Genomic DNA, 19211 nt, shown 5'->3' on the forward strand with positions numbered 1-19211 from the left:
GGGGTACGCGGAGCGCGGGGCAGGCGCAGAGCGCCGCGCGTGGCGCGAGCCGACAGGTGCACGCGCGTGAGAACCGCGAGTGGCTGCCTCCCGCCTCCTAGTTAAGAGCCCGCAAAGGCCCTGGCCCCGGAGGACCCACCCGCCACGCGGCGAGCAGGAGGCGGGGACGTCGCGCGCCCAGACACCGCAAATTGGGAACGCAGCTCGGAAGGGCCGCAAGAGCAGGAGCCCCAGTCCGGGTGTGGAAACGAGCTGGCCCGGAAAGCACGGAGCCTCTTGGGTTTTCTGTGCCAACCCCGTGTTCTGGGTAGCAAGGTGCTCCGGGAAGCCTCGGGTTCTCCTCGAGGGCGGTTGCGGACATTTGCAGAGCCTGGCAAGGGACGAATCCGACGGCCCAGGCTCTAAGCGGATCAGACCTAATCCGACCGCAGCCAGAGCCATCAATCAACCCAGATCCCCGCCCAGCCAGGCCTGCCGAACGCGTCACAGGGGCAAGGGGTGAGACCCTCTAGGGCTGCTGCTACTTCAATTTCCCTCTATCCCCCTTGGAGCAGCTTGGGGAGCGGCCTTTGCTTCCGGTATCCTTATACTCTGGAAGCATCATTCCCCGGGTGTCCTGGGCCACCAAAGCTCAAGTGCCGGGGTGGACCAAAGAGGCTGATATCTCTGACCAGGTGCACATGGACATGGGGCCGAGCGTTACTCTGAGGGTCCCCTAGACTGCTCACAATGTTTCCCAGGACTATTGATTTATGGACCCCTATTTTGTGGGGAGACAGAGCCATGGTACAGTCACCTAGTATATCCTTGTAGCCATTTACCTCTTGATATGTTAAGTAAAATTAAGACGTTCTGGGTCTCAGCCCAAAGATATGGCAACGCTGGTATTTGTCGTGCTCTCATTCCTGTCATAGGAGACCAAATAAGTGACCCTAATGTGTCATGTGTTTCCTGATGAGACTGCCTTGGTTCAGTCTCAGTTTCTCCAATAAGAAATTCTGTGGCTTGTTTTCCCAGCGTAGTGTCCCTCCCCTTCATGCCTGACAAGTTTCTTACCCCAGAAAAGGTCAGTTCGGATCACTCTACTCTGTGAGTCCACCTCTGCTTGGCTCAGACAGTTGATTTATGCCCTGATCAGTGTTAGGCAAGGAGGCCTACTCTGTAGAAGGCATCAGTGAAGATAAAGCAACCTCACCCCCAATCATGAGTCTGAAGCTCCCTGCAAAAGGGGCTGACTTCCTGGCTCTTTCCATGGCTTCATGCTGCCTCCAGATTCAGTAAAATGTTTGAAATGCAACATTTTCTAAGCAGATCCAGTAGGGCACCATATTTGCCTTTTGGCCAGAGGCAGCAACATACCCTTATTATTTTTTGCAATACTGGGGACTAAACCCAGAGGTGCTCTACCACTGAACTACATTACCAACCCTTTATTTTGATAGGGTCTTTCTTAATTGTTGTGGCTAGCCTTGAACTTGTGATCTTCTTGTCTCAGACTCTGAAGTGTCTGTGATTACCAGGGTGTGTCACTGCACCTGGTTTGTAACCCTTATTTATCTCCAGCCCCATCTCTGCTTCCTTTGTCATGTTGTATGCTTCGATGTCTCTGTGTTCCTTTAACCTGTATTTGGTGGTAGCAGAGTGGATGTTAGTGGCTGTGCCTACCTTCTCCTTTTACTGAGGCCAGTCTGTGTGGGAAGAAGGCCTCAGGAATGGGTACCTATTAAATACATTCTTTCAAGTTTTTGACTTAGCAAAACATGATACAAAATGTGAAATGTGTCCTTCCTCAGATATCTCCTCCCCTTCTCTGAAGACATACCACTTTTCATTTGGGATTTTTTTTCCCCTTCCAGTGCTGGGGATTTAACTTAGGGTCTTCTGTATGTGAAGCAGACACTGCCACTGAACTACACCTTCCCTCAACCTGGGAATTTACATCAATTATTGCCATTCTGTTTCATTATGAAGTTCTCTAGCAGATGTCACCAGCTGTTTCAGAACTGAGCACAGCATGCTTGGTTGGGTGACACCCATGAAATGGATGGGAAAAGTTCCTCTAGGCAGTAGTGTGTGATAGGTAAGAGTAAGATTTGGCATCAAATCTGTGACTTTGGGAGATCGGTAACCTGAGTCTCATATGTCAAAATATTTGGCAATCATAGAGTGTCAAATGAATGTCATATTTTTTCCTGGAGACAAGGGATGAGGTAGGCATATAAGCTGTAGGAAGTGGTGAATGAGAGAAACTGACCTATTTATAGCTCACACTCACATATCCTTCCGCTTATGTCTCTTACATTTGGGTGTCAGGGAATTTGTGGCAATGGCTTCTTCATGCCTGTTTTCTACTGGGGTTGGCAGGCTGCCTCCAGAGCAAGGCTGGTACAAGGACCATTGCCATAGAGGGAGCAGTTTGGTCTGGACAGAAAGCAGCACAGTTCTTGGTTTTAAATCTTCAGTATTAATTACTAACACATTGAGACTTTAGTTTTCTGAATGCTCTAATGGGAATCAGGACAGGGAGGTAGGGCATCAGTGGAAGCCCTGTCTCCTCCCCTCCCCAAGTTCCTTTCACCTGGACACTTAATATTGATTTTTTTTAAAAAATTAGTTGTTGACAGACCTTTATTTTTTATTTATATGCAGTGCCTCACACATACTAGGCAAGTGCTCTGCCACTGAGGCCACAAACCCATCCCCGACACTATGATTTTTTTTTAGAATTTTAATATTTATTTATTTATATATTTTAGAGAGAGAGAGAGAGAGGGGGGGGGAGAGAGAGGGGGAGAGGGAGGGAGAGAGAATTTTTAATATTTATTTTTTAGTTTTCGGCGGACACATCTTTGCATGTGGTGCTGAGGATCGAACCCGGGCCCCACGCATGCCAGGCGAGGGAGCTATCGCTTGAGCCACATCCCCAGCCCAACACTATGATTCTTACAGGGAACAATATAACCCATGTTATAGACTGCAGAAAAAATCTGATTGTTTTTGGTGATGGGCTACTGGGAATAGATCTATTTATGCCATTCCCAGGAAGAAGGGAAGGGCTAAGTGGTCTGGGGTCTGAGTCCTTTGTGTTGACTATAACATCCTCATATAGGGAACTCTGAATTCTCAGCTGAGCAAAATGCTCTCAGAAAAGGAAGGTACAACCTGGTCACCTTATTGAGGCAATACCAAATTTGAAAGGTCTCCTGAATTTCTAACCCTAATCCCAAAGCCAAGCCAGTTGTGAGACAGCCACATAAGGGAAGCCAACACAGATAGCCTCAGATGTGGAGTGACTAGATTGTCTGCAGAACAGACCTGCTGCCTCAGCAGGTGACCTAAGCTCTTCTCAGGGATCCTGCAGCACTGCAGAAATGAGCTCAGGAGGGCTGGGGATGTGGCTCAAGCGGTACCGCGCTCGCCTGGCGTGCGTGCGGCCCAGGTTCGATCCTCAGCACAAATAGAGATGTTGTGTCTGCCAATAACTGAAAAATAAAATGTTAAAGTTCTCTCTCTCTCTCTCTCCCTCTAAAAACAACAACAACAACAACAAAAAAGCTCAGGATGCCACAATTCAGATGGCCGTAGGAACCTGTCAGTGGCAGGCTAAACAAGCCACAGAAACTAGCCTGTGCAAAAGGACTATGGCCCCACCACCCCACCTTTTGTGAAGGCACATTAGATTGCCACAGAACTAGAGTGGAATCCTCTTTCCTTTGCCATTTGTATGTAGGTGGCAGTCAATGTACAGTAGTACTAAGAAATAACTATTTTGCTGAGGCCTGCAAAAGTTGTACTCTAAAGGTAGGTGTGGTATTTGCCTCAAAGGGAAGGGTTGCTCTTCATTGAGTTAGAAGAGCAGGGAAAGGCCTCTTCAGATAGTAGTAGTAAAGATAGCTCCAATTCTGCAAGGCAGGCCAGGGTAGGGAGAGGGACCAGATAAGGACCTCTTGAGTCGGAGTCCCCATAAGAATCAGAGTAGGACAAGGTGATTCCAGAGGGATCTATGGTTGGTTCTGGAAACTGTTTGCATTGATCCATTGAATTTTCTTGTTCCCTATGGTCACTCTTCATATGTGGCAATCCTAGCTCTGTCCCAAGTTCAGGCTCAAAAGTACTCCCTAATTACTGGAGTGGTGGCATGCCTAAAAATGAGCCACAGGTAAACAGTTTAAGTGGAGCGGTCTACAAGGAGGTCCAACATTGAGGGACCTGGGCTTGGAGGAGGGTAGGACTTTCTCAATAGATATACTTTTGCATCCTATTCTGAAAGAGGACCTCCTTAAGTGAAGATCATTCACTGATAGGGATTGAGAAGAAGCCCCATCAAACATGAACAGAATATGCTCTAAAGAATTGTAGAGAACAGGGGGTTTTATGATAAATAAAGATGGAGAGTTCTCATGAGCTGATATAATGAATCCAGGCAAATGGGTGCCCTGATTATTCAGGTGGAGATTTTTCTGGAAGGAATGAAGGTCTGTCTCTTAGGGTACCATATTCAGCATAAATGAGATAAATCACAGTTCAGATCTTTCACATTATCTCCCAGATGTTCAGAGGAAACTCTTGATTATGCCATTTCATTTTCCTCATGAAAATTTGGCACTATGTAAAGTGCTAGTACTTGTTATTAACTATGGTCTGGCATCCCCCACCCCACCAGAATATAAGTGGACTGGATAGCATGGGCCTTGCCTACCTTATTCACAACTAAGACTTCACTGTTTGCAAGTTCCCATAGCTGGCACTTAGTAGGTACTTAAATGTTTTACTGGATGAAAGGTCTCACAGAGGGAACTGTAGAGATCCTGTTCAAGCACATAGCTTTCTTAACCAGTGGTTCTCAAAGGATGATACCCTGACCAGCATCAGCATCCCCTGGAAACACAAGGCTCCAGAACTCATCAGTGGCTGAGAGCAGGGTCCATCAAGCCTCAGCTTGTCTGTGAAGATGATCCTGATCCACACTTTTCTTTTGAAAACTCAATCTTTGAGTTGGGTGTTCACTTCATGGCATACAGAATCCTCTTCTTTTGGATTCATACCATTTTTTAAATTTATTTTTTGGGGGGGTATCAGGCATTGAACTCAAGGGCACTCAACCACTGAGCTACAGCCGTATTTTGTATTTTATTTAGAGATAGGGTCTCACCGAGTCGCTTAGTGTCTCACTTTTGCTGAGGCTGGCTTTGAACTAGCAACCTTCCTGTCTCAGCCTCAGGAGCTGCTGGAATTTTACAGGCTGAGCCATCATGCTTGGATTCATAGCATCTTGAAAACTAGGCACTCTTTTTTTCTGTCCTCAAGGCCTGCCTCCAATGTGGGGCTGTCTAATCTGTACATTCTCTAGCTCACTTAGAGGCACCAGGATGCAACCCTTTCTAGACAACTTCCACTTGTCTTTCTTCACTTTGACCAAGGGCAAGGCACAATCAACTGCATGCTCCTGAAGCATCATGAAGGTGGTCAGTCAAGGAAGTGGCCTGGAGTCATAGAATTTAACTGCAAACCAAGACCAGGTGGGACTGAATCTTTAGGTTCTTCTTGGATACATGATGAACTTGGTGTATGAATGCAGAAAATGGGACTAGAATCCAGAAATGGTATTTCATTTATTCATTTCTTCCAATCTCTCAAAACTCCTTCCTCTCATTTTTCCAAAATAATAACACAGTGAGAAACATGTTTATACAAAACCACATATTACCCCCCCTCCCCCAAAAACAAACAAAAAAACCTGGGTGGCTGTAATATAGGAATGAAACCAGATAAAAACATGAAAAGAAAGTCATCACTTATACTGAAACATAACAGTGTTGAATTCAGGTACTTTGAAAATTATCGGCATAGTAAAAATATTTCCACCTGGATCTTTTAAATTCGAAGTGATCACATTAGAGACCTGAGGTTACAAGGGACCACAGTATGAACCAGAACTACACTTTCTAGGACTCCAGGTTTGGAAAAGGTTAAGTATTTGGAATGAGTTTCCTTTGGGAAAACTGGAGGGAAGTAGGGAAAACCCTGGCCATTATCAAAAGGCACTGGGATCTTTCTGGAGGCTAATACGTTGCAAGTAAACTCCAGTTGGAACAAGCTCATTTCCACTTCCATGCCAAATGTCTAGAACAAACACATTAAAGGAACAAGGTCTCCTTGGTTCTACTATTCCAGTACTCTGATGGTGACCAGGGCCACCTGGATAGAGGCAAACCTGAGGGTTTGAAAGGCAAATCTCAACTGTGGTTTTATTTTTTTGCTTTCTGATATTAAGGGGAAAAGTTCTATGGTGTTTTATAAACACCTCCCTACACCCTCTTATATGTAAAGCTTTAGAAAATACATAGAAAAAGATGTTCTAATTTGCATTCTAAATAATGCAACTGCCACTTGAGAACATAAAGTGAAGAAGCCAGGCGCTTTGGAAACCAAGATCTGCCAAAACACCCTTTTGCTACTCATGATAGAAGGGAGGGAAGAAGGACAAGAAGACAAAACAAAGACTCTCAAGACACTCATCAGCAGGGGTAGATATGGGCTCAAATTAAGGCATTTTTGTGGCTCTTCCTCTGGAATGGCAACCCACCCTCCCAGCCTGAGCACCCCAAACCTTAAAGCATGATGCTCTGGAGCCAAGTGAGGTCCTTGGTACCCTCAGTACCTTCTTGACAACCCTGTGACAGATGGAATGTGAAATCTCAGAAAGGGAAGGGAGAAGGTACGAGAGGCCGAAGATCTGTTCCCACTCTTCTAATCCTATCCCGAACCTTAAGTACCGCTTCATGAAATTCCACTCACCCTGGCTACTGCAAGAGGTAGTTTGGGGACTTGGACCCCCAGCCATCCTAACCAAGTTCCATGAGCTACAATGTTTAGCATTACCTTTTTTTTTTTTTTCCTCTTTTAAAGGGCTTTTTAAAGAGAGAGAGAGAAAAAAAAAAAAAAAAAAGAATGTATATAAAACAATGAATAGTAGGCTAGGTTCATGGGGAGGCCATTGCTCTAGACTCCTTAAACTTTCCTGGGTAGCCCAGGGAACTAAAGAATGCCTCCCCAAATTCCAACCCTAAAAGCTCACACTGTCCTCAGAAAAAAATACCCACCCCTCAATTCAGCAAATCATCCGCATAGAAAACCAGAACCATTGAGTCTAGGGAAGGAGTGGATTTGTTCTATATTTGTGCTGTCCTCTACCACATACTGGTTAAAGTAGCTATGTTCTGCCAGGCAAGGTGGAGGCCCTCATAAGAGAATAAAATCAATGGGGTATCCCCCTCGCCTCTTCCTATCTCTCTTAATTTTGGTGCATGTTTATATGGCAAAAGTCTCAGGAAACTTTACCAGCAGCACCACTCTTAGCTCAGATAAGCAGAAATAAGGTCACTTATAATGCCTTAAGGTGTGTCCCCTGTGGCTATCTCCTTCTGCCCATCACCATTTTTTGGTTCCTATTAACTTAGGATGCTCTCCTTTAAAACAACCATAACCAAGGAGAAAAAGATAATAATTATAGAGGATTATCCATTGAAGCATAAGACCAAAAAAACAAAACAAAACAAAAAAAACCAAAAAACAAAACAAACAAACACAAAAAAACAAAACAAAAAACCCAACACCCCCACAAAAAAACCCAACAACAAAAACAAAACAACCCCCCCAACAACAACAACAAACAAATAAAAATCCACTACAGGAGAGCAAAAATGATAAAGACATAGAATACTACTGTTGACAGGACCTGCAGATCAACAGACAACACCTCCCACACCAAGACAGGGGAGGTATGGGTTATTTTTAAGATGATCAGGGCACACTGTCACCACAGGCTTCCCCTTGAGTGTCAGCTGAGGACCTGACACAAGAGATAACAGAGCATGGAGAGGGGTAGCAAGAGGAGTGGGGACATGGGACACGTGCTTGGGGCTGCGAGAAGAAAACTCCTGAAAAAAAAAAAAAACAAAACCCAAGGAAGCCGAGGAACACAAGTCTTGTCATCCCCACTCCAGCTTGTGGTGGGCGTAGAGGTTTCCTATCTTCCAGGCTAAGGAGTGGCCGAGGCTGGTGGGCCTGGAGCAGGAGGTGGAGGAATCCCATCTGCAGGTGGTGGTGGCTGCTGCTGTGGCGGAGGGGGATCTGCAAACACATCCAACGGTAACTCGTCACTCCTGGAAACACAGGGCTTGGGAAAGAGCCTCTTCAGTAAAAAATGACATAGGAAGTAACTTTCTTTGTGGCAGGCAAGCAATGTGGCGTATGAGGCATTGCTGCCACCGTGGTCTATGTGGATAGATACAAAGGAACTCTCACCCACGAATGTGCTTACCCTAATGTGAGTGGTGGGGTGTTCCAATCGCCTCATCCTTCAAAGCCCATTCCTTTCAAAAATCACTCCAGGCCATTTTGAAACTTAATTGTATTTTGATTTTATTATATTGTAATGGTTCTTTCTATTAGTTTTATTTCTTCAGTTAAACAATAAGCTCCTTCCTGGGCAAGTTCTGTGTCTTTTTACTTTTACTTTTCTTTCTCCCATAGTGTCTAGTCTAGCTGGGCACAAAACAGATTATCAATAACATCTTGCTGATTAACTGTCTCCACCAGGGCCAGGGAACTTCACTGAGGCAGCTGCTGACAAGCTGGATATTCCTGGGAGGCCCTCACAGCTCCTCAACTGCAGTCCTCGGATTTCTGGCCCAAACTAGGTCAGGTCCTGAAGGAAACAATTAGTGTGAGTGTCTGGGGTTCTTTCCTATTTCAACTTTAGCTGCTTTAGTGTACAAAGGAACCCTAGAGATCATTTAATCCAGGGTTTTAAAAATCTCTAGATCTTGCCAGAAATGAAAATGTATGAAACAAATAACTAAAGTGCACCAGTCAGTTTGCCCAACCCCACTCACAAGAGGATTCTTCCAAACCTCTAAGGCTCTTCAAAGCATCGTGAAGACCAAGGATCCCAACCCTTCTGTTATCTTTAAGTAGAGGAAACTAAGGCCTGGAGAAGGGAAACAATCCAGTGTGGACAAAAGCCAGCAACTCAGAACTCCTCAATCACTCATTTATGGCAGGGAACTTCATCGGAAACCTCCACATTCTCAAGGTGTCTCACTGAGGACTCTTTAGGAGGGATTTCTGAAGTCACAAACTATGGGGGACCACAAGGATACAACAGTGACAAAAGACCAATGATGTTATCTTTGTACTGTGGATGGCAAACTGGTCAAGTCCCTTGGAAGGCCAGTTCATCTGTGTACTGCTTGGGAGGTGGCTTGGCAAACGTTTCAAGCCTTTTCTTGTCAAGGAAGATAACCCACTCTATTATATATCTGACCACAAGCTCAGGGGAGATCATTTTCACCGCCCCCTACTATCATGATCCCATACACCAACTAACCCCTGTCTTCATGAACCTACTTTGTCTAGCCCATGTGGATGGATCCAGAGAAGAATGTCTTTGTACATGAAGTTTGCCTTTCTCCCTTAGGAAGTGTCCTAGACAACTAGAGTGCATTCAAGGCACTCTTGTAGTCTCCCATAACCTCAGTAAATCTTGTTCAACTTTTCATTTCTTATTTTCTCAACTAAAGCTTCTGAAGGTCAGGGATTATTATGTTTCTTATTATTTCTGTCTTATGAATAGGAGATAACTTCTTGCAAAATGTATGAACTTCTAAATGAACCAAAGATTATGGATGTGGCTGGGGTACCTGATCAATAGATACACTGTGGGATCACACTCACTGAGTAGGTCTACAGGAGTAAAGGGCGGCCAGAGCCTTGGAAGCAAGCCTCTGGAGGCCAAGGCTGGAGCACAGTAAGGGCTTATGGGAGAAATTACTGGGCCTCTGCACACACCCTCAAACAGGTACTGTTGAGGAGTACCAGTGTTTTTCCACTGGGTTCACCGGACTTTACATTCCTCCTCTATGCAGCTCCTGAACAGTGCCTCCTTATTCTATGCAGCCACTATCAATATATTAAGGAAAAGATCCCCAAGAAACTTTTGTTATTACTACTCCAAACTGGTTTCCTTTCTTCTTTATACTTACCACTTTGAATCCTATATGCTTAAAAGGCTTGTGTAGGGAAAGTAACAATCAGTAGCTCTATGTGTCTGTTGAGATTCAAAGTGTGTGTGTGTGTGTGTGTGTGTGTGTTGTGGGGAGGGTGGGTACTGAGGATTGAAGCCAGGGCCTCATGATTGTTAGACGAGTGCTCTACCACTGAGGTACGTCCCCAATCCTTTTCTTACTTTTTATTTTAAGACAGGGTCTTGCTAAGTTGCTGAGAATGGCTTCAAACTTGGGATCCTTGCCTTTGCCACTTGTGAAACTGGGATTCTAGGCCTGTACCACCACACCTGACCCAGATGGGTTTAAACAGGAGTGGGAGAAGAATATCTTATTGACTTTCTCACAGATCTCCGTGCTGAGAGTGCAGCCTTATTGCATGGAAGCATTCCACACGTGTCACCTACAAACCTGCCCATCAGGGGTACTAAAGATCAGTGATCAAGAATGGATCTTCTAGAACACACTGTCACAGACTGCACTGTCCATGGACCTGCCAAACCTCAGGGTCATCCATGGACTTTTGTTCTGAGAAAACAAAGCCTTCCTCCCTTATTTATAGTGCCCAAGGCAGACCCTGAAGTAACATGTCTCCCTACTGTGCTACTTACACATGCCATTTGGTGCTGTGAGGGGGACCCGGGGTCCCAAGATGTTTCCTGGTATAGGAGGCATTCCAGGAGGGGCAGGGCCACTCCCAGCAGGGTGGATGTTGGCTGCCACAGTGGGAATCATGCGGCCTGGCAAGGGCTGCCCAGGCATCATGGAACCTGGTCCTGGTATCTGACCTGTAGAAGGAGATTCAAAGTATTGTTAAGTACACTAGGAAAGGGCACTAGAAATGGATCAACTCAATGCATGAAACTATTAAATACAGACAAATACCAAACCTCCCAAGGATCTGAAATCTAACAATGATAACTCATAATCTCTATGATCAACTTTTATTTGTTCATTCATTTGGGGAGCAGCTAATGAGGAACATCTATTCTAAGCTCTGGCATAGGCAGGTAGTGGTAAAGAAGCAATTACAAAGAAAGCACACCTAAAAGAAAATATTCATTGTAGTTAGTTTGGGTGAACAGTGGATGGTCAAACATCTTCATGAGGACACACAAAGTTTCACAGAGAACTTTGCTGGGAAATTAGTTCACAGTCCAAGAACTGCAGCTTAGTCCAGACTGCTTCATGCACAGGCTTTGAAGAAAGGTCTGTCTGAAACCCACTAAACAAGGATTCTGATTTGAATCTCCAGGTCCTATCCACAAAAAATTTCTCCCTAATAAGCCTATGATGAACCACAAACCTGAGAGATTCACAAGGGGGAAATAGACAACTCCATCTCTTCCAAGTGTTTTCAAAGTAATGACAGGAGACCTCAGAGACAAGAAACAAACTAAAATATTTCCTGTATTCAGTTTCACACTGAGCTTTAAGAATTTTCAGCCAGGTGCAGTGGCGCATGCCCATAATCCTAGTGGCTTGGGAGGCTGAGGCAGGAGGATTATGAGTTCAAAGCCAACCTCAGCAACTTAGGGAAGCCCTAAGCAACTCAGTGAGACCCTGTCTCTAAATAAAAATACAAAACAGGCCTGGGGATGGGGCTCAGTGGTTGAGTGCCCCTGAGTTCAATTCCCAGTGTCCCACTACAAAAGAAATTTTCAGCAAACAACTTCTTTAAAGAGACAATAAATATTTTAGATTCTGCTGGACATATGCTTCTGGAACAACTAGTCAACTCTGTCATTGTAGCATGAAGGCAGTCATAGATGCAGGCAGAGGCTTACTTTTAAAGTCAGAAATACAGAATTCTAGCCTGGGTACATGCTAGAAAGGCACATCTCCTTCCGCCAAGTTCAGATTGGACAGAGCTTTACATGAGCCAGAAGGAACATCTTGTCAGTCTCTCACTCTAGAAAACTTAACCATAGAGCTGTGAAGAATACCTTTACAAAGAAGCCAGAGCCAATACTGGGTAAGGGAGAAAGAAATAGGAAGAATATTCCAGGTGTGTGCTCACATAAGTGACATGATACACAACAGTTCGGTCTCAATCACTTCTCACAGGACAGAGTTTTATATTCTGATGTCTATAGTAAAGTATGATTTGCCAAAACCCCTGACTGAATACTGGGTCCATGGGACAATCCCAGTCAGTAGCAACCCAGTACCATCAACAGGGAAAGTACAGATGATGCAGCCTGGAAACTAAACAGCTGCAAAAATCACTTTGATTTCATTCTACCCTAGGTTAGTTATTCAGCATGCCCCTAGCTTCAGTTTCCTGAGATTATACTAAGTAAAGTTAAATAGTTGCCTACCTATTTAGGGTTTTCAGTATAATCAGAGGAAGTCTTTATTTGGTAAAGTGCCTTATTATGTCACTAGCTTCTCCAATATTCTCATTTTATAGAGGATAAAAGCATCTCAGAGAAATCCATAGACTTCTTTTTTTTAATACCTTTATTTTATTTATCATTTTTAAAAATTTTGTTATGACAGCAGAATGCATTACAATTCATATTACACATATAGATTACAATTTTTCATATCTCTGTACACCAAGTAGCATCACATCATTCATGTCTTCATACATGTACTAAGGCAATGATGTCTATTTATCCTTTTGTGGATAATGAGGTCTACTTATCCTTTATGTGGTGCTGAGGATCAAACCCAGGGCCTCATAAGCGCTCCACCACTGAGCCACAACCCCAGCCCTCAACAGACTTCTTTATGGTCATAGAATCATAGAGGGAATTGTAAATTAGATCCAAAATTCCTCAAAGTTCAATTCTCTCTGCACTACATTACTCTGTGCCCCTGCCACCAAAATAAATAAATAATTAAAGAAAGAAAGAAAAAGCCAGCCGGGGGTATAGCTCAGTGGTAATAATGTGCAAGGCCCTAGGTTCAATTCCCAGGAACATCCCTCTCTAACACCAACATAAATAATCATGAAGAGAGCAGCATTCGTGCTGACAGATCCATGAGGTAATGCCTGTCCATCAAGCACTGGGATGAGCTCACAGGATTTTGCTCTTTCTGAAGTTACAGGCTCAGTGGCACTGGCCCAATTACCTATTTCCCTATATCCGCATGGCAATAGTTGGATAACGTAATTTTGAGTTTCTCAAGGCAACAGCAAATCAACCAAGCAAAAAACCTTTTGTTTTCACTTACTGCAAATTTTAAAACCTTCCCAAAGAAAGTGTTTCTCTATCCTACAGTCACAGAGAGGGTCATAGAGCCATTGGGACATGGCTCTCTAGGCAATGAGAGAAAAATGGCTTTTTGGAAGGGTGGCAGCAAAGAGGAAAGGATGCTAAAGGAAAAATAATTACTTTCCTTTTCTGAACCATACGCAAACATCTCAGGCAAGCAAAGAATATGCCAAGAGTGAGTGCTGTCCTGTTATTGCTGTCATATGCTATATAGCTCATGGGGCTGGTATACCTGGGGCAGTAGAATTAGAGAGCAGACAGGGAAAGAGATGAGACACCTCTGAGTGAGTGTCTACCCTACTAATTCTTACCAGTACAAAGAAGTATGGTCCACAGAAACATGAAATCCCTGAGGAAATCTTACTAAACAAAATAAAGGGTAAGTATATATTTTCCATTAAAAATAACTCAGGGAACTGGGTGTAGTGGCGCATACCTGAAATCCCAGTAGCTCGAGAGGCTGAGGCAGGAGGATTGCGAGTTCAAAGACAGCCTCAGCAAAAGCTAAGCAACTCAGTGAGATCCTGATCCTGTCTTTAAATATAATACAAAATACAGTTGGGTATATGGATTAGTGGTTAAGTGCCTCTGGGTTCAACCCCCACTACAAAAAAAGGGCATTTTCTTCCCCAGTAGATAGGGAGAAGTAGGAGGTGAGAGAGACATCACTTCAAAACAGAAGTAGCAAAGCATAGGATGGTGGGGAGTCTGTCCTACATACAAGGAAAAGGAAGGAAAAAAAAAAAACAAAAAACAGCAGGCATCTGAAGCCTGAAATATGAAATGGTTTGTTAAAATTAGGTTTAGCTAGTAGAAAATCCCTCACAGTCTCTCAGATTTATTTGATATTTTACTAAAGACTTAAATCCATCATGTCTAATGGAATACTAGTTAAAGATTTCATTTTCATCCTTGGAATATTAGAAGAAGCTGTGAAAGGAACCTATGGACACCCAATCTTGAGCACATTTCATCAATCCATTTCTAACTGTCCACAGTACATCTTTTGGCTGAGTCCCCAGGAAAACGAAAATAGCACAATCAAGACTAAGTGAGGGGAAGCCCAGACTCCTTGCAGGATGTTCCTTCCCCACAGTACACAGCAGCTTCCTGGGAGTGCCTGCCACAGATGCTCTTTGTTAAGAATTGGGCCCTCACTGTTCTCTTTGTGAGGGTAACCTGCTCCTCTACAAAGGGTATGGTAGCTCTATTATCACATGATACAAGGAGAACCAAAGGCATTTCAGATAAGAAAAGATTAGCTGACATGATGAGCTATTCCTTCTCCCTCTTCAGGGTGAGACTGAGTTCAGAGAGTAAGCCTGCAACAATGGGTTATAATGATTTCTTAAGTACTATTTCCCATACGTAGGGCTGTAAAGTAGGTCTAATGAAGGGGTTTAAAAAGCTAAGTATTTGAGCTGAGCATGGTGGCATGTGCCTATAATCCTAAATATTTGGAAGATTGAGGCAAGATTCCAGCCTGGGCAACATATTGAGACCCTGACTTATATGAGGCTGGGTGTGTGGGGGGGAGGCCAAACGCTTAATACCTTTTTGAAATGTTCTCAAACCATATTTTACTGACCAATGTAAAATGTTTTAGTTTTTTCTTGCTTTTTTTTTTTGTGGTACTATGGACTGACTCCACTGAACAACATCCCCAGCCCTTTTAATTATTTTTATTTTGAAACAGGGGTCTCACTAAGTTGCTTACACTGGCCTAAAAAAATCCTCCTAAGCAGATGGGGTAACAGGTGTGTGCTACCATGCCCGGTTTAAAATGTTCTAGTTTTATCATTAATATAACATTTTATCATGTCTGAATTCTCATTCAATCAGACCACTTCCTGTTTTGATTTTTCTAGGTACTTCCAAATTTTTTTTTACAGTATTAATAATGAAGAACTTAGAGGAAGATTTAAACCAATGTACTCTTTAACCTCCGCTTTTCACATACAGAGCTCATACAAAGGCTTCTCCAACGCAGATGGCTCAAATGAGACCCACAAGGTTCGAATATTTGAGAGTCTCTTTTACCATAATGCATAGAAAGGGCAGAGCTCACCAGTGCACCTACATACTAGGTTTTTGTCATCCCCCCGCCCTCACACTGGGGTGTTCTACCACTCATGTAATTCCCTTTCTTAAGTTTTTAAATTTCCAGAGAAGCTCTTGCTGAATTAAATTGCCCAGGCTGACCTCGAACTTAAGAACCTCTTGTCTCAGCCTCCCAAACACCTAGATCCTGCTGTTATTTCCTCTGATTGAACTCAAAAAACAGAAAATCTTTTTCTTGTTTTTAAGGTACTGGGGATTGAACTTAGGGCCTCATGCTTGCTAGAAAAGCACTCTACCACTTAGCAAAATACCCTGTATGTTTAAATTTTTATCTTAAGACAGGGTCTTGCTAAGTTGCCCAGGCTGGCCTCAAACTTGTCATACTCCTAATCTCAGCTTCCTGACTAGCCTGAGTTACAGGTGTGCACTACTGCCCCTGCTAGTAACCTTCCTTTGAACATGTGCCAAAGCCCCTGGAGTCCTGACCACCTTACCTTCAAGAAGATTCCTAGTAATTAGCATGGCCCGCCTGCTCAATAAAAAACACAATAAAAGACAATTTAAGAAGCAAAAGCAACCACTCAAGTTATTCTCCTTTGTGGTTCTCCACATGCTTTCATGGACACCACAGCCCAGGGTATGGTTGGGGACACGATATACATGCAAGAATATATTAAACCAGATGCAGTGGCACACACCTGTAATCCCAGCAGCTCAGGAGGCTGAGACAGGAGGATGGGGAGTTCAAAGCCAGCCTCAGCAAAAGTGATACACTAAGCAATTTGGTAAGACCCTGTCTCTAAATAAAATACAACAGGGCTGGGAATGTGGCTCAGTGGTTGAGTGCCCCTGAGTTCAATCCCTGGTACCAAGAAAGAAAAAAGACTGTAATTATAACTATTCATTTTGTGCTATTTATAATGGCAGTTTTACAGGTAGAACTAGGAAGTCTTTAATTTGGTAACCATTTGATACTATTTTATAGCTTAAATGAAAATGGATGTAATGCAATGGTATGTATTTTTAAAGTTGAAAAAAAAAAACAAACAGTGGGCCAACTGTACAGCAGAAACACTCTACTATGTAAAATTCTCTAGGCTTTTTGTTTGGTGGGAACAAACCAACACAGGATACTTCATCAGAGATAGGAAGTTCCCCGAAGTAGGACCAAATAACAAAAGCCCAGAAAGAGAAGTTATGAAGACAGGGCAAATCATACAAAAATTCTCAGCATGTAAATGAATTAAATAAAGGCAGTGGGTGGGGAAAAAAAAAAAAGAAGGGCTGAAGAGTTAGAGACAAACCAAATGGAATATATATGGGTGCCAACTTAGTTATTCTGATGTCCAAGCCCATCAGTGTCTGAAGCCTAATGGATTTATTGCAACACTGAACTACTACTTTAATGGGCTCTACCATTAACTGATGGACAGTTTTGCAGAGAAAAATTACATACGCATAGAAACACAGGCTAAGAGATGGACAAATTAATCACTTGATAGTAAATCTTCCTTGACCCTCCTTCCTATCATTTCTCCAACTTTGCTGTCATTTAGAGGCTGATTTTTCCTGTCCTTTTACACATGGTTAAGTTCTGGATAAATACCAAAAAGTTACCTGGGTAATTATCCTCAACTCCTAATATAAATGCTGTGACCTGTTAACTTTTCTAAAACTAAGAAAAGTAAGTTGGAAGGATCTGCTCTTAACTTACACCTGTGTAAAATCATAGACTGAAGACATTGTTTACCCAAAACACATATTAGGGACTATCTCACATGCCTTGATTTGAAAGGCCCCTTTGGCTAACACTAGAATACCAAGTACCAGACTTGGTAGAATTAGCTTTTTCTGAACTGGAAAGATGAAGGCAATCCTAAAATACTGGATTTAATTTACTACTGCTATTAATTTTACTTTTTTTCTTTTTAGTTGTAAATGGACACAATATTTAAAATTTTTTTTTTTTTTTTTTTTTTTAGTTGTAGATGGACACACTACCTTTATTTTATTTATTTTTATGTGGTGCTAAGGATCAAACCCAGTGCCTCACACATGCCAGGCGAGCAGTCTACCGCTGAGCCACAACTCCAACCCCACAAAAATCTTTATTTTCTTCATTTATTTTTATGTGATGCTGAAGATCAAACCCAGTGCCTCATGTGTACAAGGCAAGCACTCTACCACCGAGCCACAACCCCAGCCCCAATTTTACTCTATAACATACTAATTTAATTCAAACTCCAAAGCAACCCCACAAAAGGGGCAATTATAAAAATCAGTTATATAAATTTTAAGCTGTTGAAAACTCTTTATATACTATTAAAAAGCCACAGCCACTTTGGAAACATTTTGACAGCATGTAGTGATATGAAAAAACACAAATTCTATGACCTATTCCTTGGAACACACCCAATTCTACTCCTTAAGGACAAACTTAACAGGAATGTATACATATGTATAACAAAAGACATTTGCTCACATATGTTTATAGCTAGTTTTTAACTATTCATAATAACTAAAGTCTAGAAACCAATTATATGTTCATAAGCAGGAGAATGGACTAATAAATTGTAGAATAGCCACACTGTGTAACACTATTCAGCAAACAGAAGGAACAAATGTACAACCACTCACAACAATGTGTATGTATGTATGTATCTTATATATACAATGCTTTTTCATTTTTTATTATGTGATTCAGAGGACTGAATCTAGGAGTGCTTTGCCAGACTGAGCTACATCTCCAGATCTTTTTATTTTGAGACAGGGTCTTGCTAAGTTGCCCAAACTGGTCTTGGATTTGTGATCCTCCTACCTCAGCCTCCTGATTAGCTGGGATTACTGGCATACACTACTGTGTTCAGCTCACATATTCAGTATTGAGTAAAAGCCAGACAAGCAAACAAATCACTATGATCCAATCAACATTCAAAACCAGCTCAACTAATCAATGGTATTAGAAGTCAGGAGAGGTGTAGCTTGGGAGGGGAAGAGATTGAGGGGACTATGATAGAGGCCTCCAAGTGTTGGTTACATAGGTCGTGTCTCTTTGTTAAAACTCAGCAAAGAAATACTTATGACATATGTTTTTCCATATGTACATTATGTTTCAAAAAAAATTATGAGAATAACTTGACATAGATTAAAAAAGGGAAAAAGAAACAATTCTCATCTTGTACTGAATGATCTTTCTCTTACAAATTACAAAAAAATGTAGAAATGCCTATGTTGGTTAGAAAATGAAAAGGAAAAATGACCTATTTCTCTTCTAAAGACTATTTTTGTCAAGTCATTTGCTGGTACCACCTACTGAGGAGAATCTGCGTCTGCTGGAACCCCTCTCAGTATTCTGTCCCGGCCTCACTGTTGAATCAGATGGAGCTCAGTGTGAAACCTGAATACGCTGGGCAGCAGGGTTATTTGGTCTTACCATACACCAGGTCTTCAACTGTTCAGTGAGGACAACAAGAAGTCAAATGATGTGGGTGAAGAGTCAGGTGTACCAACATCAGGTGTACCCAGGACGCATCTCTAGGCCCATCTTTTACAAGCTAAATACAGATGCTAGAATTCCTAAGGAATTCTCTGTAAATAGCTACTGTGAATATGATGCTTCAACACCATCACGAACCAAATACCAAGTAGTCATAGTGAACTTCCCCTGAAAATCTGTCCCATAATTCAGGAATTTTTGTTTCTACTACTGAGCTCCCAAACTCTTTTTATTTTGAGACAGGGTTTCACTAAATTGCTTAAGGTCTTGCCAAATTGTGGAGGCTGGTCTTGAATTGGCAATCCTGACTTAGCCTCCTGAGTTTCTAGGATTACAGGAATGCACCATTGTGCCCATCCCTTT

The 19211-nt window shown here is 42.7% G+C and overlaps 1 protein-coding gene across 3 annotated transcripts in view; it reads right to left on the reverse strand.

The window, feature by feature from the left end:
• Positions 1-5593: 5593 nt before the first annotated feature.
• Smarcc1 (SWI/SNF related BAF chromatin remodeling complex subunit C1) overlaps positions 5594-19211 on the reverse strand; it is a 142073-nt gene continuing 128455 nt past the window's right edge. For 2 of the 3 annotated variants that reach the window (XM_027932048.2, XM_027932047.2), the window contains exons 27-28: positions 10679-10855; positions 5594-8133 (exon numbers count right to left, since the gene is read on the reverse strand). In XM_027932048.2, the coding sequence (XP_027787849.1) occupies positions 8042-8133; positions 10679-10855 (269 nt within the window). In that variant the 3' untranslated portion in view covers positions 5594-8041. Of the gene's footprint in view, positions 8134-8398; positions 8711-10678; positions 10856-19211 lie in introns of those variants that run through there. The other variant, XM_027932049.2, reaches the window with a different exon arrangement.

Source organism: Marmota flaviventris, chromosome 1 (assembly GCF_047511675.1).
Source record: "Marmota flaviventris isolate mMarFla1 chromosome 1, mMarFla1.hap1, whole genome shotgun sequence".
In the NCBI taxonomy this organism is placed as follows: Eukaryota; Metazoa; Chordata; class Mammalia; order Rodentia; family Sciuridae; genus Marmota; species Marmota flaviventris.